The 24,086-nt window shown below is 37.5% G+C and overlaps 1 protein-coding gene across 8 annotated transcripts in view; it reads left to right on the top strand.

The window, feature by feature from the left end:
- Window positions 1-24,086, top strand: part of LOC118745010 (heterogeneous nuclear ribonucleoprotein L) — a 409,030-nt gene that overhangs the window by 240,615 nt on the left and 144,329 nt on the right. For all 8 annotated transcript variants that reach the window (XM_036478507.1, XM_036478513.1, XM_036478512.1 and 5 more), the window contains exons 4-5: window positions 15,101-15,283; window positions 17,442-17,505. In XM_036478507.1, coding sequence (XP_036334400.1) covers window positions 15,101-15,283; window positions 17,442-17,505 — 247 coding nt within the window. The remainder of the gene's footprint in view (window positions 1-15,100; window positions 15,284-17,441; window positions 17,506-24,086) is intronic.

Raw genomic sequence — 24,086 nt, 5'->3', positions numbered from 1 at the left:
ACTGCATCGTTTAGTGCTTTTCTACAGCTAGATTTGATTATAGATAAATAATCTAGCCAATAATGTACCCTTCAACCGAGATATTTTAGCTCCTGGTGAATGAGCGAGCTCCATCTTATCGGAAACAACTGAAAGTCGGTTAACTACAGAAGAATTTCACATTTGGTGCGATCCAAAAAGCATTTCAAAATAGTGTTTCAAGGTCATTGGTCGGCGCATTATTCTAAATATTAGTACACTTAATAAAAATAAAAGTCACAGGCACATGGCTAAAATGGAATTATAAATAAAAAATCGGTCACAAGATTCGTTCGATGAGACAACACCAGTTGCCTTCTTCACAACATTCAGGCCGAATTTGAGTAATATGAGGTACCAAAGGCTTAACAAAGTCAAGATATACATATGTAATTGTGCACTGGAGATTTAGCTCAGTGACACGAACTGTTTGTGAACAATACCACCAGAACCTTGGAGTCGCATTGACTTCACTTCTTACTTCTACGGAGGCGTTGATTTGGGTTTGAGCTGGTCGATATTTGAACTATTTCATCACTATTCGCAGTATTTTTGCATTCTCTTCCTACCGGATAGTCCTTTGCCTACAACTGCTTTTTAAGGTTATTACGGCCCAAGACGCCGGAAGGTGCATGAAGTCAGTTACCTCTTTGGCGAGAGATCGTGAGACGTAGGCATATAAACTGCCCGCCACACAGGATACGGATACGTTTAAGCATTGTCCAGGGAAACTGTTGTATTAAAGGTTAGTTACTTTAAGGAAGGTTGGGCTTCTCAGAAAAACTTGTTTGTGTTTTTATGGGAGTACATACTGGGACCTAAAATGCATCTGTATTTGATCAACGGCAGGGCGTCTGCTTTTTTCAGTCTTCGCGATCTGGCCTTATCACTTGTAACTTTCCACCAAAGCGCAGGATCTCTCTGGACATAGATACCCCATAAATACCTGTTTGAATCTTCTTTGGTAGAAGTCGAATTTTCAGTCGAGACTGCTGTTGACTATGTTCTCATTGATTTTGTAAGTTCCAGAGACATGCTAACCTCTGCAGTTTACTGGAAATATTAGTTAGGCAATTTTTTTGCAGTGTTTTCTGTCACCATACCACGGATGAATATGACAAAATCGAACGGGTAATTATACGATAGAGCCATTATATTAATTTTGAGTTCAGATCCCATCTTTTACCAAAATCCCTCTGCAGGCCCGTTTGGCCTAGTCAAGATTTTGGTAACGATCCAACCAAGCTCCTATCCAACCTGTTATCTAGTATAATTTCTAGATGTGTGAACTCATGAGAGTATTCTTACCCTTTTCCCTGTTTGGTTTCTACCCTCTTGTAAATCTTACAATAAGAGCTTTTTTGCGGATCTATGCTAAGGACGACATTGGCACACCAGTTTGAAATAAGAAAAAGATCTGCACTCGCAATATTTGAGAGAGTAATGCCGAATTTACTTGTAAATATAATTACCAAGTCACTTGCGTTTCCAATAGTATCGTAACCAAACACACCCAGTCTGATGTATAGGTCGTCTATTACAAGAGACCAAAGTAAAAGAGAAAGGACTCGTGGTTCCAACCTCTACGTGGGTGCTTGCCAAAAGCGATATGATTTGAGGGTATATGCCTGTTTGGACGAATACCTTCGGGATGGAACCAAAGACATTATTATCGAAAGCCACGAAAACTTGCGCAGCAAACTCCCTAGTGCCGAAAGCGCTTTCGATCTTTATAACCACATAATGTAGGGCCGAAGCCACTACTTTTCCTTAGACATAAGCAAATTGTATGTGATATGAGTATAAGGGGGTGGATAAACTCAGTTTGCAACTTTCTAGCGTTAAGGAATTTAGGCTTATAGGGTTCAGCGATTTTAGTAAATTACAAGTATTCTCTCTGTTCGGATTACCTTACGCTATTTTCGCGTGCTGAAAATTCACGCATACCTCTATAAAGGTACACAAACAATGTTTGCAATTAGTGCCAAAATGTTACGCAAAATAGTTTTACTACTCTTTTGAATCACATCTGTGCGCTGAAAATCATCCTTAATGCACTTTTCTTTTGGCACAACTACTCATTCTAAGCTTACTCATTGTCGTTTCGTCTTACCGCAATTCTTTTCAACTCGACACCAGTCGCATTTTTACTGCCATAACTTTGCGATTTATTACCGCCACAAATTACAGCAATGCGCTTCCTTGTTCCTATCTCTCTCTCTCTCTATACCTCACCCTCTCTTCCTGGGCGCAGTTGCACCTTGCTAGCGCGCTAGTTAGCAGCTGTTGAACTCACGGCAAATCATTCGCTAAGCTCAATAATTGCGCTGCATTTCGGTCTCCTTTTAACCTTCAAGTTAATGCGAAGTTTATTACACAATTATTATACATTCAGCTGCTTGTCTAGCTGGCAATTATTATAAATTCAGCTGCTTGTCTAGCAGCTAGCATACCAGCAGATCTATGTGTAAGCAGACTAGGTAACAATTTACGCACGTTTACTTCATAATGTTTTTTTCATAGTTCGCCTGTTTTTATTGGTTTTTTCCTAAAGTTTTCTTGGTTTTTTTTTTAGTTGTTCTTCAACATTCATACTTAATTAGCTCGCTAGGTTGCGGTATCGCACTCGCACTGCTGAGGGGCGCATTGGTAGCGCTTGCCATTTACGCAAGCATCCTTTGCCATTCCCTGTAGCCTTTCCTTCTACACGGGCACTCTGCGCCACTTGGCTTACTCTTAATTTTATTTACGAGGAATTCCTCTTGCCCTGCTGTTACAACGTGCATTTTACCGCACTGCGCTGCACTGCTTCCATTTAAATCGCACAACTTGTATGTACTATATAGTGGTATCCAGTTGTTCTTCACTTGCAGTCAGCGCTGTCAGTTTCGTGTGTGCGCGCCCCTCCTTCTTAGCTTTGCTAGGTACAGTCGCTCAACTGCCATTAATTTTTATTTATATTCGTGGTACATTGGCTGCTTTGTTGCCGACTGTGGCCAGCAATTTCCCTTTCAACTCACGTTCGCAATTATTGCGCCAGCTCCGACACTAACATTAGTGCAATCGGCACCGGTAGGGGCTATACACAGTCACCTACTTACTTACTTAGTTACTTACATCACTAACTTACTTATGTACGTATGCACTTCGTCGCATGCCCGCCGCTTGCCCTAAAAGCTTGCTACGCTAACTTTGTTTACTTACCTTCCACTTGGAAAAATTTTTCAGTTACCATTTTTTTTCTTTTTATTATTTTAACTTGTCTTCACATACACAAATTTTCTACTTAGCGCTCGTGTCTACAACTCACCAGTTTTCTACTGTTGGCCCTTTTTTTCTCTCCCATTCCCACTTCCATTTCTATTTCATTTCATAAAGCACCAGTGCAGTACGTGTCTTTACATGGCCATTGTTTTAAAATGTTTTTGGCATATTTTCATGTACCGACGGCGCATACGAATATTTGAAATGATGCAGTCACTGTGTGTAGTCTTTTGGTCGCTTTGAAATATACGTCCCAGGCGCCTGGGTAGCTCTAGCTTCCACTATTGCTATAAGTACGCCTTAAGTTTATCTTAGAAAGTATGACTCGGTATGGCAGCAAATAATGTTGCGCTGTCTTAGTCTGATCGAGCTTCCTCGCTCTTCTTTCCTCCTTTTTTCTCTCTCGCCCTCCGTGCCGAATTGCAACTCTTTCCTTACTTAAAGTCAACTATGTACTAGTCCAGTTGTGTGGCATTGTCTTGTCTGCAGTTTGTTTAGAGATTTCGGCTTTTGGTAACTGCAATTTGTCAAACGCTTAAGTCCGAGGTATTACAGTTGTAGAGTTTGAGTTGGAAATTGTTGCATAATAGAGAAGATGTTCACAAATTGCTTGCAGAATTTTGTTTTTCTTTTTAATGTGAATTATTTGCTGGCGCTACTTTCACTTGACTTTTATTGTTCACTCAGTTATGCAGAAATAAATTTCTGGTTAGTTCTTATAAAACAAGCTTTAAAAGTGTACATTTCTTTTGGAATTTTTCAGGCAGCTAAGTTGCTGCCCTTAAATTATTAGCAGTGCCTTGTATATTTGCAAATTTAGGGCAGGCATTTCTTTTGCATTGTTTTTGCATAGGTAAGCAGTATGGCTTAACCGACGAAACGAAATACATAAACTTCGTATGCCAATGTTAAAATTGCTAACCTTGAGCATGTCTTCGAGGCAGATCAATCTTACAGTGAATTCGAAGTTTTCTAGAATGTTATTGCTGCCCATTAATAACGCAAGAAATCTGTGTTCTTTTGGTTTTGTGTCCACACACAACTTTAGCTATACGGCAGCCTAACGCCATGCGCCACTTATAACACGATTGCTTAATATTGTGAAGAAAAAATTTTTCTGTTCTCAGTTCCGATTGCGGTTGGAATTCACCCATTGATTGAGCTACGTGTGAAACCCTCCCTGGCTAACTCATCCGCAGTCCCATTTTCGGGAATCTTGCGATGACCAACGATCCAAACTAAATCTACTTTGAATTGACTACTAAGAGCTCAACCAGCTACCAACATAAAATCGTAGACCGTGCCACCGGACACGACCTACCTTAGAGGATTTTTGAGTTAACGAAAACTAGCGACCGTATGACGGTGATGTTTCGTTTGCTTTTATAAGATTGAAGAAGTCGTACGCGAGTGAATCGCCTTCTCTAAAACCTGGTTTGGTCTCGAACGGCGCGGAGAAATTCTTCCCAATTTAGATGGAGCTGAAGGTTGTGATCAACGCCACTATACAGAGCCGTATTAGTTTGCAGGAATCCCAATCTATTCAAATGAGCATTCCTGAATCTACTTCGACTTTTTGGCGACCCTCTCGCTTTAACAGCTTCAAATGGCGACATCCTTTGGCGTTAGCAAGTATTTCTGCTTGCAAAACATTCGCAATTCCAAGCGGATGGATTGATCTTCATACTATTTGTGATTCAGGGGAAATGCCTGCTCAGCGTTTTATATCGAAACCATCGTTATTTACATATGTAGATGATGAACTCAGCCGGTAGTATCACATTTTATGTCCCTGTTGGCACTATACAGAAGAATGAACTCCGAAGTGCCTTTAGAATTCTGCCCGATGGCACTTTCTATTCATATACCCAGTTCTCTAAGTTCTACAGCAGGCACTGAAACGATGTTCTCTGTATGGAGGGCTGTAGGAAAACTAAACCAAAAAACCATAACGTACGATCGGACCTACAATTTGTAGTTTTGGACCCAATGTCTACCCGAAATTCCGCTTGCACTAGTAAAGGGTTACGTTCGCCTTCTTTACTCTTTACTCTATGTTTCTTTTCCAACTTCGGTTAGTATCAAGTATGACTCCCTGATAACTTGCTCTTTTAGATAAACGCATAGTTTAGTCAATCAAAATGCAAGAATATGGACTGTATTCCTGGCAGTAAAGGTTTTTAGTTATGGTGCTCAGCTGCGGCCTATCTTACTTAGAGCTCCTTACATCCTTTTTCTCATCAAAGTTGGATGGAATCCAGTTTCTTGAAGTACCACATCGTCTGCATAGGCTTTTACTTCTACTTACCCCTGGTTGAACTTGGGTAGTACTGAGTTTATTGTGGAAAGGCAAAAAAGTGGTGAAAATACCACCACCCTGAGTCGGTTATCTACTAACCTTCCTCTTCAGTATGCAGCTACCCATATTTTTCAGAAATTATCGTCTAAGATTTTGTAAATTGTCTAAGGCTTCTTCCAGGTCAAGAAAAGTTGCCGAAGTGTACTGTTTGAATTCGAGTGGCTTTTTAACTTTTTTAATTACTTCATGACGCACCGCTTGATTGGATCGTTTTCGTTGATACAAATGTTGTATGCCAGATATGCAATCGCCATCGAAGAGTTTTTTGTAGGATACATGATGAAAGTCTAAGCATGATTTGATGTGGCGAAATCTTAATACTTCAAAAGGTTCGGCCATTAGTTATTTGAGAAGTATACAAAATATCTTGTAAGATGCTTATGTGCTTCTAGTGGTACCAGTTTATTGGGGATGTAGCATACCTTTAGACACTAGGTGGGGATAAAAGTGCCTTTCCACCAAGTCAAGTGAAAAAAGGCGTTTTATTTAAAAAGTCACTGTGTTACCCTCCAGCTGCACTCGTAACAAAAAATGCGTATTTGTTTTTTAACTGCTAATAGACCCCAATATACATATAACTCAAGCCATTTTTCTTATGTTCTTGCTGCTAGTCGGTTATTTACATACATGTCACAATCATCGAGCTAGTTATTAAATAATACTCATTGCAGCTATATAAAATTTCATGAACTTTCCACTTCTCTATTAGACGCTAATTACCTTTACTGCAAACACACCTACAAACTTTAAGCAAAGCTTGCACTTTTTCGCGCATCTACCTTTTCCATTCACTTTCGTTGCCCATCACACTACTACAAACATATGTACTTACGTAACTTCTCAATTTTACGCTTCAACTGCAGCTTCTTCGCATTGGCCATTTCCTTCAGCAGTACACTTGATCCTCATTAGTGAACGTTTGGGCGACTTCCTCTCCACGCTAATTACTGCTCATTAAACTCTTTTAACCGTTCGGCGACGTCGTCGTCATCGTCTTTGCCATCGTCACTGTGTGTGCATTACAAAAACATAACAAATGACCGTAATTTACTGCATCTTTCCCAGGCATGTCTTCGGTTTTTTTTTTCATTGCTTTCTTTTCAACTTAATATTTTTTCTTAGTTCTGTGCACAAGAGTGCATAACAAACAAATCCATGCACATGCATGCGAATGCATGTAATTCTAACCCTTGCTGTGCATTTTCTTGCCTGCTCATGACTCGTTCGGAAACGGGGGTTAAAGTGTGCTTTTTGTTTGGCGCAAATGACTTGAAATTGCAACTTTCGACTTGCATGCTTTGTTGTGCACAACACCAAAAAAAAATTTGCCAAAGCATGACCCACTTTTCGATTTCCCCTATTAGCTGCGCTGCTTCTGATTGTTGGTTGCATCTTTCCTGCTTTTATCTTTACCTTTGGTTTTTTTCTTTCCCCTCTATTGCTAACTACCTGCCTGCCTGCTGGCCTACCTTCTTGCTGTTGTTTGGCATTGTGTTTCGAGTTGGCTAATGATAGCCAGCCAACAAGTCAGATTCAGACAGTGTCCGTTAACTTGTTAGTTGGTGTAGTAAAACCGGTAGTCTTCGCATCACCCTCCTTTGGCTTAACAGCGCTTGGGCGTTGATGCACATTTGCTGTGCTGTCTTGCGATGCTTGCTCTTCGCTGTCCTTGCCTTGTATTCTTATTACTTGCCTTTTCTTATCTTGCTGGCCCCTTGACGCCTTAGCAATCACTGCCGACACTTGCCCAGCGTTGCTCTTCTGTTTTACTCACTTTTTATTGCCACAAAGTTGTCCCAGCAGTATAGTCGCTCTAAGAATGCTTTTTTCTCTTTATTTCTCAGTGCATTTTAACTCAAGGATATTAAAATGCCGCTTGTTGCAGAGTATTGAAGAATCAGTAAAATTAGGGGAAATTAAGAACTGTAAAAAACCAAGCATATAAAAACGCCTTAACATTTTTTTATTTGGTTATGCGGGCGCCATGCCCGAGGTGGTTAGAAGCGTGCAGTAGGACATGCAAAATTTTTTTTGTAATACCATTCGTCCCTCAACGGATATTGATTGGTAAACCTCAAAGAATATTTCCTTTGTGAAAAATCTTCTCAGAAAAAAGAATCAACTTGAGGCGGCAAAAAACTATGTAATAATCGGGCAGGTTCTGCAATTGACTTCCGAGTGAATTTCAATGCCAATTTGAATTCAAAGCAGAACCTGCCTGAATAATAATATCTTGGTCCTCACTCCTTTGCTAAGTGTTTGGCTGAACTTCTCCACCAATTTTTGGTGTGCGTCTTGCTGTTGTTACACAAATGCAGCGACCCATAGTATTACGCCGCTTTCAAACGAAAATGGATCTCATGAGAAGCTTTTTCATTGCAGGAATACATTCGGAGCTATGCTGAGAGGCGACCCGTGTTAGAAAAAACCTTTTTCTAAATTAGATGTTGGTAGTACCAGAGATCGAACGAAGGTCCTAAGGAGTTACCACTCCTTACGCACCTCTAATCACTCAGCCCCAGTAAACCCTTTCAATTGTGTGACAAAACCAAGGGGCACACCACAAATTGGCGCCATTCTTTTTTTGTTAAATTCAATGTAAATTTTTTAGAAATTTTCAAATTAAAAAAGTGGAATTTGAAAACAATTTTTAATGACACTCGTTCGTCTTAAAACATGTTTAAAAGTAGGTGGCAACACTCAAAAAAATAGATATTGTCACATTTGTTGGTTTGTCTGTGGGGTCAGTTTTCAACTTCATGTGTGTTTGTTCCTCCTATCTAGGTGGCAACTCTGCTCAAAAACGTTTTATATTTGTCCAAAAAGGTATCTATGAGTTGATGCTTGTCTTAAAGTATTTTATTTATTTATCTACTTTTAGAAAATAAAAACCAGTTGGCAACCTTATTTCATAAACCTTTCTGCATAACAGTTTTAACAACTTGTTTAATTTTTTGCAATTTAATCAACCGCTTTAAATACTAAATTAAAAACTGATATTGGCGAATGTGTACTTGGCAACCCTTACCAAAAATATTGTACAATTAAGGCTGTTCAACGTATTATTTTGATATCCATGTAAAAGTATTTTAAGTACTTATTTTACAAAAGGTGAAAAGGTGGTAACCTTTTACGAGAACATGTAGACAATCGTTTTTCAACAACTTTTCCTGGTGGTTACTATTATTGCTGAAAGTTTTATGAGAACTTAAATATATCAAGTAATTTTCAGAACAAAGCTGGCAACGCCACACAAAATGAATATATTTGCAATTACATTTATTTATTTTTTCATCAAAAATGTAAAGAGTGGCAACTTTGTATTTGCCAAGAAGATAACATTTTTCGGCATCTTTAAATTTTATTTCTTTCATATTTCTTAAAAATTTTGCATGCGCTCAAACTTTTACGCAATGTTGTTTGCCTTAAAAAAGCATTCGCAAGCACCAACAACCTTACTTTGCTTCACTTCGTCGTCTCACCTTGCCCCTCCAGTTGCATGATCATCATCATCATCATCGTGTTTCACTTATGGCTGATGGCTCCACAAATCAAAATGCGCAGCAGTGCAAGGCAAAACCTAAAATAAAAAGACAACGGACGCTCTTTCTCACGCCGCCTGTTTGTTTTCCGTGTACTTGCAGCTGTTGTCTCATTACTATACTCCACTGCTAGCGTGCAACGCGCTGTTTCTGTTGCCGCATTGTTGTTCATGTTTTGCGGTAGTTGGTGCGCGCTACGCTGCGCTGCATTGCACTGATTTATATTTCTGACTTAAACAGTTATTAATGCATTTTGTTGCCACACTTTTGTTTCGCTATTCGGTTTGCCTTTTCACACCGCCGCTGCCGCTCCATTGCGAGCGGCGTGCTTGCTGTGGCCGCTGCCAGTTCCTCTTTAAAACTTGCCATTGCTGTGCGCCCCGACAGTGCGCTGTGAGAATTTGCCTACGGTGTCCGCGGCGCTACAATTGCTGCTGCTCTGCTGTATTGTTGGTTGGTGGTCGTCTGCCCCGCGGCCGTTGGCACTTAAATGCGCTCCGTTGCATAGCACCATGTGACACGCCGTCACTCTGTGGTTCTTCCACATTCAGCACACCGCCTGCACCCTCTGGCAGCACTGTCAGCGGAGTTGCCACTAGTTTACCATTTTGCTTGTTTTATTTGTATTTAATCTTTTGCTGTTGCAACACCATCGAACTGGCTGCCTGCATCTGTGCTTGCTGCTCATTTCGTTCGTCATTTGCGGCTTTGTTGTGACGCTTCGTCGCGCACCACTTTGCCTGCCAGCTACAGGCAATTTCCATGCCACTGTCCATCCAGTTGGTTTTTCTTGCGCTCCCCTTGTCCATTGCGCGTCCATCCACTCTTGTCTTGTTGTCCATCGCGTCAACCGCAGTCAAATCGTTGCAATTGTTTCAGTTTTTCCCCCAAAATGGCAAACAATACATAACTCTGTTGCTGGCGTTTTTTGTTGTTGTTGCTACTTTGGGACCTTATATGATTGCATAAGTCCGAAGCCAGTAGTGTGGAACTCGTGCAACAACGTGTGTCCGCAGTTGCGCAGACCGCAAGTCGGCAAGTAAACGTTTGTGGCTCGTAGAAATCTGCTTTGGCCGACTACACTTTGGCAAAATTGGTGGCAGCTTGGGAACTGGGCTAAATACCAAGTATGTTTCTGCCACTTTATGCAACATTTTGCTGCAAACAAGCAACTTTTTGGTATTTGTGACAGTTTAATCAGTTCGGCAACAGGTTGAATCTTTGCCTGTGGAAATATTGGTTGCTTAGTTTTGAAAGTGGGCGAATTTTTTAAGTTTTTATCAAATTCCGGATGCGCTGTAGTGAAATGGAAGAGTTTGCATTATTTGAGACAAATTTGTTACTCGTAGAATTGGAGATTTGGTAGTATGATGCAAGATTCCTAAAGCTAAATGTAGGCGTTTCTTACACAGTAAAATATATCGGCGTACTGGCTGCAGTCCAATACTGAGGAGGGGTTTAAAAATTCAAGATGTGAATTGGAGTATTTTTGGAGGCTACCGGTAAATGGTGAGGTATTCATTGGTCTTGTAACAGTATAAAAATTCCTCAAAGGGTGCAGGGAATGCTGCTCAGCTGACAGTCCTTCATTCCTCCATTCTGCTTACCAGAACCCGACTGCCTCGTAAAGTACTCGTAGTTATGTAGTTTGTTCTTAAAAAAAACGGAATTGAACTTTTTGTTTTTCCTGCGAATTGGATGGCACGTTTATTTATATGATTGCTAAGTAATAATTTAAGCCACAATTAGCTATTTGAAACCCCCTTAAAGCATCCCTCCGTCCAGCAACCATGCTATATACATTTTTCACTTTGATTCATAGGGTCATACGAATATTTTTTCCAAGCACTGTCACATGTCAATGTCTAACCAGGACTTCCTCTTCGGCATGTTACTTTTTCTTGCCAGATGACAGTTAAGCGTTAAAAATATATTAGCTCACCCTTCCCATGTAACCAATAGCGCGAATGGATTGTGTATCCTTTAACTACTTCTTCCTATCCCTGCGCCCGCCTTGCTCTTCTTTGCCCCTCTTTAAACAAGTAACATTTAAAACAATGTCATAAAATGTCGCTTAAAAGAGGTGTGCTTTGCAAATGATTGATTGTCTTGTGGGTGTGGAAAAAACAGACAGCTGCAACGGGCGCAGTGAAAATCAGTATAATGGCCGGAATAAGTTCACTTGCTCCCAACACCTTCTTGTGTTGTTAGCGCATACCAATTTTTACAAGTAATTTTTAGCAAAAAAAAACCGACCTCAACTCTCATATAAAAAAAATATATATATAAAAAATGTACACGAAAAAAACTGGTCGCACATAACCAAGCATAGCTCGGTTAATCATAACATTAAAATAAAAATCGGTAGACACTTAAAAAGCTGGAAGCATTTTCCACCTTACTGCATCATTTCTTTTTAGTAACAAAAATCAGTGTAGAAACGAGGACCAAGAAAGAAATCGATCGCGAGTTAATATTGCGCAAAAAGCTGGAAAATCCTAGCATGTTCCATAACGACATCGCAAAAAAGCTAAAATTTCCAAAGTCTACCGTTACTTATGTGCTTAAAAAATACAATGAATGTTTATTTTTAAAAAGGAACCCTGGTAGTGGCAGAAAAAAGGATTTGCTTGCGAAATCAAGGCAAAGGAAGTGTTATCTGCTTTTAAGAAAAATCCTGGACTTTCGGTAAGAGATGTCGGCAAAAAATTAAACATGTCGTCTTCGTATATACAAAAGGTATGCAAAACAGCAGGACTACGTTCTTACAAAGTGAATGCAGCACCTAATCGCAACGGTAAGCAAAATTTGTTGGCGAAACAACGTGCTCGGAAATTGTACGACAGTCTCATACAAAAATTTGGCTGTATTGTTATGGATGACGAATCGTACGTAAAAGCCGATTTTAAACAAATCTGGGGCCGCGAGTTTCACACTGCAAATAAAAGAGGCAATGTTGCAGATAAAAATAAAAACAAAAAGTTTGACAAATTTCCCAAAAAGTTTCTCATTTGGCAGGCAATTTGCCAATGCGGCTTCAAAAGTGATCCTTTTGTAAGCACTGGTACAATTAACCAAGAAATTTATGTTAAGGAGTGTCTGCAAAAGCGACTTTTACCTCTTATACGGCTTCATTAAGATCCAGTGCTTTTTTGGCCTGATCTCGCGATATGTCATTACGGAAAAATGGCTTTAGGATGGTAACATAGAAACAAAGTGTATTTTGTAGCAAAAGAGGTGAATCCACCTAATTGTCCAGAGCATCGGCCGATCGAAACCTACTGGGCCGTTATGAAATCCAAACTTCTTAAGACCCACAAAGCTGTAAAAAACGCACAACAATTCAAAAATAAATGGCAGCTGGTTTCCAAGGAAATCACTGAAACTTCTGTGCAAGGGCTAATGAAGGCCATAAAGTCAAAATTGCGATCGGTTGCTTATTACAAAGAGAATTAACTCTTTTTTAACGAATTTCAATAAAACTAAGTTTAGATGTAAATATATGTAAATATCGTTGAATTCCATTAATATATTTATGTTTTAGAACGTTTTAACTGTGACCAGTTTTTTTCGTGTACATTCTTTATATATATATCTCATGACCCGCTGATCGGATCTTAACCAGATTAGTAACATTTCCGATGCAAAAAGAGTTATCGAAATCGGTTGACGTGGTCCAAAGTTATGCGGTAACATACATAAAAAAAAAAACCCAAAAAAAAAATTCCGACGAACTGATAACCTCCTCCTTTTTTGGAAGTCGGTTAAAAACTAAAAAAATACTTTTGACGCAAGAAAATGCATATACGATACATACGTACATATGTATGTAGGCCCCGTTACGCCTCAATTACATTAAGCACTGCGCTATTTTTCTGCGATTCGTGACATTTCATTCATTTTTAATAGACTAACAAACAGTTTTATGACACAAAAGTATACTAAGTGGAAGTGTGCAAGCAGAAAAAGCTGTAAATACTCGTTACTCACTGATGCTTACTTTACTTTACTTTACTTACTACTTTTTCACAACTGTAAAACTTTGTCGGTTGTTGTCCTTTGCTACGTTTATTTCTGTTTTTGTTTTTCTTTAGCTTTTACGAAATTACATGCAATTTCCGAGTGTGGCGTTAAAGTAAGTGCACAAGAACAATATTTTTATTATTGAAAAAAAAAAAACTGCTACTCCTCGAACACTTGCCTTCAATATATCTTACTTCCCTTATTTGGCGCTCTTCTGCCTCTTTCTCATTTTCTGCTATTTTCCTCCTACTCTTGTTCACATTGACCAACTGTTCGCAGCCGCGCTATGGCAGATTTATTAAATTTTACACAATATGTCTGAATCACGCCAGTGCCGGCATATTTCGCGCTTCATATCTGTTTCACTTATTTCACTTTGTAACATCCTTCTCTCCTCTTATTGTTGTGTTTTTTCCGTTTTTTTGCTCTTTTGTCATTGCCGTAATGTTTTCGGTTGTGTTTAATGCGCTTTTGATGGCCTGCGACGCTACCGAAATGTTGTTTGATGTTTCGCGGAAGGTACCCAGCCTGAGCGCCTGCTAGTATGCAACGTTAAAAATGCATGCGCGTTCGTCTGAAATGAACGCTGACAGGCAGGCGCTGTGCCGATATGATGGGGAAGGCTGTGATTGCGTATAATTGGGATGCCTTCTCTTGCGTTCTTTTCGTTTTTCTGTCATGAAAATCACATTAAAGATTAAAATGATGACAAAACGATGGAATTAAGTAAAGAAAAATAAGTCAAAATGACGCTTAAAGGTAGCAAAGGATTCTTTGAAATTATTTAATGTTATTCTGTTGATTTCAATGAAAATAATTTATTAAAGAAATGGTTTAGTCTCAATATAGTCAATGCCGCTCCTGAAATATGTAAAATTTTATATGCTCTAAATACGCAAATTTTAATGTTTTAGGGCATACGAATTGACACAAAATTTGGATGCAATCCCGAGTCCGACTTCGATCCCGAAAGTCCCGAAAATTTTGTATACCCTGAGGGTGTTAATTGTAGTAATTTTGTAGCTTCTCTAGATTTATTTGAAATTCAGTTCCGATCACGAAATTTTGTTCCCAAAATACGTATGCACATTAGGGTGGCCCAAAAAAAAATTTTTTTTTTAATGTTAAGCTCTCACCCCCTAGGATTTTACTAAGTGGAAAAAAGAATACCTGTATTTTTTGTAAAACAAAAAAATATATTTAGAACTGCCTCAAAGCCCATGAAGTATTCCATGTATTGTATATGGGGTAAAAAGATTTTTTCTGGAAATGGTATAGAATTCTTGAAAATCAATATTTTTAGATCGGGGAACTCTTTTCCTCTCCAGGAGACTTCCAATGATAATACCGCATTGTTTATTTTACCATATTTTAGTACTCACGATTTTTTATGAATCCCCGCATAGCATTTTTTAAGGTTTTTAGGGGACCTATAGAAATTAGTTAATATTAAAAAATGCTTGAATAAACAATTGGGTATTGCTATTGGAAGTCTCCTAAAGGGAAACAGAGTTTTCCGACCGAAAAATATTGATTTTAGAGAACTCTATACCATTTCTACGTAAAATATATGGAAAACTTCATGAGATTTGAAGCAGTTCTAAATAATATATTTTTTTTTTTAATTTTGAAAAATCCTACGGGTGAAAGCTTAACATTTGCAACTTTTTTCATCGCATTTATTTTTTGACCACCCTGAACATACAAACATAACATTGGGAATGATAGTGGTGTAGAACATAGAGAAGAATTATTTGTAAAAGGGTAAGCTTCAATTTAAATACAATTATTCAGCACTCAATATCTATTTAAGTTAATTTTATGTCTCAATAAACTTTTGAGGGCTTAAAATTACGACTAAGCTTTAATCTTTTCCATTTTTTATTTTTTGCAGGATGTTTTGCACAAAATTTGCCATCCCCATGGTCAGGTGCTGCGCATTGTCATCTTCAAGAAGAATGGCGTACAAGCAATGGTTGAATTTGATAGTCTTGAAGCGGCCACAAGAGCACGTGAGAATCTAAATGGTGCCGATATTTACTCGGGCTGCTGCACTTTGAAAATTGATTATGCCAAGGTAAGTGAATTGAATTGGAATATTTGTTTCTGTGCCGAAAAGCCATATAGATTAATTTTTGATTAATCAACTAATAAGGTTTGGATTAATCAGCTTGTTCGATTAATTGATTAGTCCCGACAAAGGTTTAAAGTCTCCTCTTTGTCTTATGGTAAAAAATAATCACATTGAATAGATTCTGATTAATCCAAATGTAATTAATCGGGAAATTAATCAATTGATTAATTAATATCTTTCATGCCACAGAGTAAATGCGTACCTCCTTGCTCCGAGGTGTCTCTTTAACATCAGCCCCTTCTGCCTGAAAACGCCACAGAAGTGTGGAAGCATACATTTTTTGTTAATGGAGAGCTCTTGGCAGAAGACTACGCCGCCAATCATTCATTAAAGCTTCGACACATACGTGAAAAGTGACCTATGTGACCATGTATGGAAGTGAAATTTTCACGAATTATAGACTGTCTAGCCGCTAGGATTGTTTTCCAGTGTCCTTGAGCTTGCTTGCAGCCTGCGCTACGACAATTTTGTCAGCATTACAAATGTTTTCCCGCTCTAGCTGCCTTACTAGTGTAGCTCTCTCTGGAGAATTACACCAAACGAGAACTCCATAAAATATAGCCGAGAAATTACTTCTTGGCCACTATTAGCCGACCACTTAGTCAACAAGTGTAGGGAACCTTGGGTCAAATCATATATTTATGGTATCTAAAAAGCTACCCTTAACTGACCATCCGTGCCATATCCGATCTGCCTCAGATAGAGTAGCGTGAATTCTCTTAAATAATAAAGATGTTGGGTCTACCTGGTTTAGACTTCGATAGAGTATTCCTTTGTCGGTACTTTCAGCCTTGTCGTCACAATGTCTCCATTGTCAGAAGGCCTGGTGAGCATGGAGGCTGTAATTCTACCTGCGCCAATCGTCACCACCACCACGTACAATTTACCCCCACCAGACTTCTCTCCATGAGCGCTCGATCTTGGCCTCATAAAACATCCGTCCGAGAAAAGATTACTGGCCTACCAAAAGAGGTCGCGTCATTTGATAACGCAAAGTCAATCTTCACACTCATTGAGACCTCCTCCTCCCTATTTTCCTCCGTACGCCTTCGGAGGCTGAGTGTCATTGACGTTGGTATCGCCTTGGAAGTACCTAAAAACTACTTTTTCGAAGCTATAGCTTATGTATGTACCCGTGACTTTCGATAAGTTTCCTCGGTCCTCTCGAGCCGGAAAGTCATACGTCAGAAAGTTTGGGTTGCAGTACCGCATAATCTATTCGATCTTAACTGTTGTAGATGCTTCGGCTGGAATTCATAAAATTTTTTGAAAGTCATTCGAAAACGTAAGGCGAATTTATACCAGGTGATAGCAAAAAAAAACTACAATCCCATGTATTTTGTATTACGGGTGATATGTCAGAATCTCATACTTAAATGTAAGGCGAAGAAATCAGCTGACCTAAAAACACCACCTTCTATGAATTCTCTTTTCGTAAACGTGAAAGTTGTTTTAAATTGCACAAAAAACAATTGAACTTTGAAAACAATCTAAACAAAAAATTACAAAAAAAACTAAATATTACAATATAAATTAAAATTAGAAATTAAGTTTGGAAATCGACTAAAAAATGTATTATTTTATAAATTTAAATATTACATTTTGGAAATATTCAAATAATTAAAAGAAAACTATCTTTGAATTATTTAAGTATTTTTAAAAAAGGGAACAATTTATTTGTGAGAATTATTTAATTTTTCATAAAAATTTCAAAGGGATATAAATTTAGGAGATTCACTAGATATCATAATAGTCTTCAACCATAATGTCATACATTTCAAAACTGATCAAAATAGTTTTAGTGGTACATTATATAAATTTTATTAAGCCTAATACAATTATGAGATTATGATAATAAGACACCTGATAAATATCTTAACTACTTCTGCTATTTTTTATTAAGTATCAAAAAATTTTATTTTAATATTTAACATTTTTCATTTCTTGATAAAACACACACACAATTTCCCAACTTAAGCTTTTTTTCTTTTGAAGTCTTTTGTGTTTGTTTTTTTTGCTAAATTTTATTGCATGTATTAAAAAAAGCATTCTTTATTTTTTTACTAAATTTTTTAAACTTATCTCTTCTTTCACTTCACAGCCAGAAAAATTGAATGTATACAAAAATGAGCCAGACACCAGCTGGGACTACACACTTACCGCAGGTAAGTTGATCACAAAATTTAAGGCTTAAAGCATACAAAAATTTGAGTTCGAAAAAATGCAAAAAAGGAAAGGAGTGGTCGGTAAAGGGCAAAAATCACATAAAAACAATGTTTAGCATAGACAAAAATTAACAGTAAAATGCTAATTTTCCGCCCATAAAATAAAAATAAAAAAGTTTAAAAATTAAAGATTAAAGCTATAAAATCAAACTAAATAAAATTAATTAGGTTTTTAAAGTAAATTAAATTTTCATTTATATAGCCTTTTGCTGCTCACGCCTTTCTGACGTCCCCTACACAAACATTCACTTAAAGGCACACACGCTCATACACAAACGTAGCCATATTTTTATACATATATGTTCGTATGTTCTTCGCTGCATATTCGACTAGCGATTATAAAATTTACGTATTAGGGCTACTAATTGGACGCTTTTCCTATGAATTAATTAAAATTTGGTATTTTGTGGTAAAAAAAATTGTTTTAATTTATTTATTTACATCGCAATTGTGTAACAAATTCTTGTTAGAAAAAACTCAAAATTTCAAATTCAGACACACAAACACAAATATTAACATGGTTATTAAAAGTTTTCAAACTAAATTTAAATTCGAGGGAAACAAGTTTCAAAGCGCAGGTAAAATATTTAATGATTATTTCAAAGCTTTTCAGAAAAAATTTTTCACGGAAATTTAATTGCAGAAAAAATCGGATTTTTTTCTTTTAATTTCAAACAAACTTTACTATATTTTACACAAAAACATGAAAACTCAACAAAAAAAGAGGAATTTTAGAAAAATAATTGGAAAATTGCATTCCCCCTTTTTTTCTAGAAAAAAAAATTTAAAACGATCAGCTACGAAGATATACGATGGCACTCATAATCTGGTTATATAAGAAATTTCAGTATAAGTATTAAATTTTTTTTTGTAAATATCAAAATAGTACTTTGTTTTGCCAAAAATAAATCATTTTACTCAATATACTTGTACATTTGGTAGCAAGAAATCACTCAAAACCCCGAAAGTTATAGAAAACAGCGAAAACCTTTTGAATATTTTACTCACCTACTTTTGATATTTTCTACAAGTTAAAACTGTTAATGTCAATAACCCTTTCAGGACCCAGCGACACATATTTCCCAAAAGGTTGGTAGCCCGCAAGGAAATTGTGTTAAGTTTGTGTTTGTCTTTCAGTATATATATTTTTTTAACGTAGCTAAATATATACTTCAGAAATGGTTTAGGTAGTGTTTGAAAAAAAAATCACAAAATTGCAAACTACAAAAAGTTAAAAGAATTATTGAAAAAATTACACAAAACAAAAAGAATGCCAAAATTTTAAAAATATATTTTTTTTTAATAAAGAAAAATAGAAAAATGTGTTAAAAAATATTTAAAAAATTGGTAAATTTAAGAAAAATCTTGATTTAATAAAAAAAATAATGTGAAACAAATTGTTGTGGTAAAAGACATTTAAAAAAAAAATCAGTAACATACGTTCAAAAAAAAAATATTAAGAGAAATTAGAAGTCTTTCAACTCGGTAAAATCAAAATCACAAAAAATTAAAAGATTTGCAAAAATAATTAGAAAAAAATAAAATACAGATAAATAAAAAGTAAAAAGAGATTTAAAAAATTTAAAAAAATTTTGAAATTTTTTTATTATAGTAATAAATCAAATCATACAACACAAACACCAATTTTGTGATCTGTGGTCGCTTGGTCCTGAAAGGGTTAAACATTTCATTATATATTTATATGAAACTTTTAAATATACCTATTGCCATACCGAATATATGTACGTATTTCAAATTGAAAAAGTTTGCAAAAATTTAACTCGATTGCACACAGACAAACAACAACAATCCAGCTTATCAGCTTAGTCTGTACTCACTTTGTTTTATTACGTTTATGCCTTTAGAAAGTTTATCAACGAAAATATCGCAATTTATCTACAAAATATTAGCGAAAAATGCACACAAAAGAAAGAGCAAAGTATACAACATTAATTAACACTAACGATAGCAGCTTTTCCAAATACCCATTGAAAATATGAACAACAATAAAGTAGCTTGGTAGAAACAAAGCATTTACAATGTCATAAATTTAGAGAGAAAACAATAACATCAGCCACTAAATAAATACAATGGAACTAAAATATTTAGTATACTTACACTTGAACACAATTGCACTAAATACATTGAACTGGCTGGCAACAACAATTAAACGTTTTCAATGTTAATTTTTAAGCAATACAGTTTTGGCCATACATTTTGGTAGAAAAAAAAAATTAAGGTCAGAAGTTGCAAATTTTGCTTTGTATACTTTGCAACTTTTCTCTCGCAAATGTGGATAGTTTAATTAGAAAAACATAAAACTAAATAGTGCGAAATATTGCTATGGAATTTGCTATTGTGAAGAAGGGCTATTTTCCAATAATATCTACAGTTATTCTCATTTTTATCAAGGCGAGATATCAATTCAATATTCCACCTCTGAACTTTTAACCGCTCGTTTCGTCATAAGTATGTTGTGGGTGTTTTCAGTTTTAATACAAATTTGCAAGCGAGATGACCCAGGAGCAATTAGCAATGTGGAAACACCATTTCGTCTACATAAAAACATCTATCCTTCGTGTCTAGTGCGTTATTAGTTGTAAATGTTTCACAAAAAGACCATCGAATATTTATAAGCATGGAAAGTTCTCCCACCTACAATTACAAGCCCTACAATTAAGCCTCTGCTGAGGTATCCCGCTCTTCGTAAACATTTTAGATAAAAAACAAACTTTGAAACGCTTCGAAGCAGCCCATCGGAAGTGCAAGGCAATGGTGTGCCGATAATATAGGTTTTTGATAAAGCTCAATGAAACATAATTAGATTCTGTAGGCCTTGAGTGTTGCCCGGCTGTTCGAAAATTAATCAGGATTAGTTTTTGGTAATCCTATTTTATGGTAGAATTTGCGGGTTGTACGCCTGCCGCTAGCGTCGTCTTCCCCGTATCGCTCTATTTTCACTCCCGTCACAACGGTCTGCAGTGGATATTTATATGATATGTATTGCTGTGAGCATGGCGGTCTTAAGATCACGAGGAGAAATCATGAAGACTAAACTTTTCGACAATTTCACCAAACACGCTTCCTTTCCTTTCAGATCATTTCAGGCATGGTTCTTTGACCGTATCTTTCTTCTTGCACAAATTGAGCTGAGGAGGTTAAATTTCTCTTCGGTCTATCACTTGTCCTCCACCCCAAATTGGTGTGCCGTCACATGTAGGCATTGATATATTCGCATGCTGCAAATTCATTGCAGTCCGGATATAGCAGATGCGTATCGGTAAATTATAGTTCTGATTCCATTGGCGAGAGTAGTCACAATTGAGCGAGGTCAATATCCCAGGCATTTCGGTATTTTCTTTGAATTTTGTTTTTGACGTGACGAATCTACCCCAAGCCCAACGCTCAATCTATTGCTAAAAGCGTTTTAAAAACTGTCATACTTTCATTACTATATAGCATGTACATATGTATGTATGCAGCTATCGGATTGCTTCTAGGCCACTTGCTGCCGTGTATACTTATACACAGGCGCAGCTACTAACTTCTGTGGACCGCATGCACCACAACCTACCACATATAATTCCAGTCATTCAGCCAAATCCAAGAAAAGAGAAACCAGTTTCAAGTCCCAGTGATAAAGCCACTGGCATTAAGGTTGCAATTTTAGAAGTTTTTCCACTAATAAGAATTATTTTTAAAGCAGCTCTACACAAATTTATTTGTCCGACAAAGTAGATAAAAATGGTCATAGATTTCCATTCGCTGAATCTTGATTTGGAGCTAGACTTCAAAACATGGCTCGTTATGTATTTCTTTCCTCAAAAAACCTGGCAAAAATATATAAAGCAGTAGCAGGTGTTTTAAGGTTGGAGCGAGAGAGCAAAACCTTAAAAATTTCACTCGTTTTCCAACTCTTATTGCCTTTTTCACACACAAAAAATAAAGTGAGTTTAAAGATCTTCATACATTGAAGTTTTCATACATTTTTCAATTTACAAACCTTTTTTAAAGCTGCTTTATTTTTTATAAATAAGGCTATTCAGAGTTTAGGGTTAAGAGAAAAAATTTTTGTACTCTGAGTAAGATTCTCATTATGCGAGCCGAATCTTGTAGAAATGACTGATCTTACTTCTTTTTGCAACAACTTCCGCGTTTGGGCGCCATATAAAAGAACGGGCATGATGAGCCATTTATAGAGCGTGATTTCTCTTTGTCGAGGGACGCCTTTCCTTTTCAGTTGCCTAGTGAGCCCAAAGTAGCACCTGTTGTTCACTTAATCTCCAGTCTGACATTATTGGTAGTGTTTATGCTGCAGCCTAGGTAGACAAAGTCCTTCACTACTTCAAAGTTATAACTGTCAAAAGTGACGTGTGTTTCAATACGCAAAGGCTTTTTATGTGTTGTCAGGAAGTACCTAGTTATTTTTCCAAGCTTAAAAAGGCTGGGTTTCACGTCGACGATTTCAATATCATCTGCTTACGCTAGCCACAACGGTAGGTTAGGTAAGGTTAGTTGGAAGTCCCAGCTATTAGGAATTAGGAGATTGCCCTTTGTGATACCACATCCGGAACGGCAGTCAATACTTAATCGCCTCGAGCCGATTCTGTAATTACGAATGCGGTTAATCTTAATCCCTCGGAGCTCCGTTAAGAATGTACCCTTTAAGAATGTGAGAGCCCAAGTATTTCAACCTTAGCCACGCGAAAACTGAGCACCTAAGAAGGTAGTGTTGAGGTGATTCCACCTAGTCATCTTCCAGGCGACTGCTAGAAACGAAATTTGGTAATTTGATCAGCGTTACTGCGTGAATACCGATTGGACAGGGTCCCATTAAAACCTCTTTTAAGACTGATAGCTGTGGCTTTGAAAGTGTGAGGAGTGCCCTCGACTGGCACCCACTGTTCAGACTCGGCCGAAGGATCTTGCAATTGCGCATATCCTAGGTTTCGCGATCGCTGATCTGACATGAGGCCCATCTGAGGCCAAGAGTGTACTACATGTAAACAGCTTCGTGCTGCTGCCGCTGTATACAATTTAAATATTTGAGCTTTTGAAAACTTTAAAATAACGATTTTACGGCTAAGATAACTTCAAAACTTTAGTATCCCACTGCTGAGTTTTACGACAAATATCATAAGTTTTATGGTAGTAACGTCGTTTGCCGCAAAATTTGCCATAAACATTTAAAGGCTTGCTTCCGCTTGCGATTTTACTTTTCCGCTTGAATTTGCCTAAAATTAAAAAAATCATTAAAAAAAACGAAATTAAAACTTAATGATAATGAAAACGAATATAATTTCCGCTAACCGCACGCGCACACCACTCAACCGCATACATATTGCCACAATTTAAATTTTTATTAAAGCGATAAATGTGTGAATGTGGCTATTAGTGTCAACAATTCACTAATATATACTACATGCTACGCCTCATTGCTGCTGCAGCGCCGCCACATCAAACCATTCACTAAATGAATATTTGCCACATTTTCCATTTACTTTGTGGCCGAAAATTCCGTGCGCTCTCAGCCGATACTATGGTCTGTATGGTGTGCAACCGCCCACATTTCGCACAGCACTTTTCAAACATTTCGGCCGCGTCTACACCGTCGTCAACGCGAATCACTGCACTGCCTGCCTGTCTGTATTTACTACATGTGTTTGTAGGTTAGCGTTGATAGCAGCAACTAATTCCATGCTAAGTGTTAAATGTCTGTGTGGAATATTGCAAGCTCATGCCAATGTAGTAGCTGCTGTTGCTGCTGCTGAAACTGATGCCGCAGCTGATGCGTTGCAGCGGCGCGACAAATTAGACGACAATTTAAATGTGTATAGCAAGTATGTAGTTGGCAGACAGCTGCTCTCCTCGCCGCCCACTTTCGCGCTGTGTCTGTTCGAATGAGGCTGGTTGGCGTTAATGCGACTATCAAGCACTTTTTATTGCTGGAATAAAATTTTCAACGTCAACAACGCCAACAAACCGGCCAGCCAGCCTGCCTGCCTGCCTGCGTCCGTCGGCCGTGGTAGACTACTAGTCGCCAGCATATCCGCTCTGACGGCGCTCCACTATGTGCATAGATTGCGTTGACACCTCTGCACGTTTCATTAAGGCCTTTTTCCTGTGCATAGGCGTGCTTTTACAGCCGTGGGTGTGTGTGGGCTATTTTTGGCACCTGTTATATTTAATTGGTGCTCGCCACAATTTTCTCCGCCATTCAACATTTTTTGTTGCTTAATAAATGCCCACGTGCAATAATTTTTTCTTTTTATTTCTTAAATTCTTTTCTATCACACTTATTTATCTTTTTTGTTGGTAACTTCTGACGTTTTTAAATTTCTATGCCAGCAACTTGCTCCGCTTTCGTTTGTTATGCTTGTTTTGCTCCAAGTTTTTTTGTTTTCATTTGTATTATTTTTATTTCTTTACCGTTGCTTCATCTCGCCCATTGTGTGTGCAATGTACCGCTGTCACTTACCAACTAACTTGTCCGTCCATCGCACAACAAAGGTCGCCAGACT

Source organism: Rhagoletis pomonella, unplaced genomic scaffold (assembly GCF_013731165.1).
Source record: "Rhagoletis pomonella isolate Grant_MI unplaced genomic scaffold, Rhpom_1.0 Rhpom_scaffold_00008, whole genome shotgun sequence".
Taxonomy (NCBI): Eukaryota; Metazoa; Arthropoda; class Insecta; order Diptera; family Tephritidae; genus Rhagoletis; species Rhagoletis pomonella.
The sequence above is the reverse complement of the archived record's forward strand: the minus strand, read 5'-3'. Positions and strand labels throughout refer to the sequence as shown.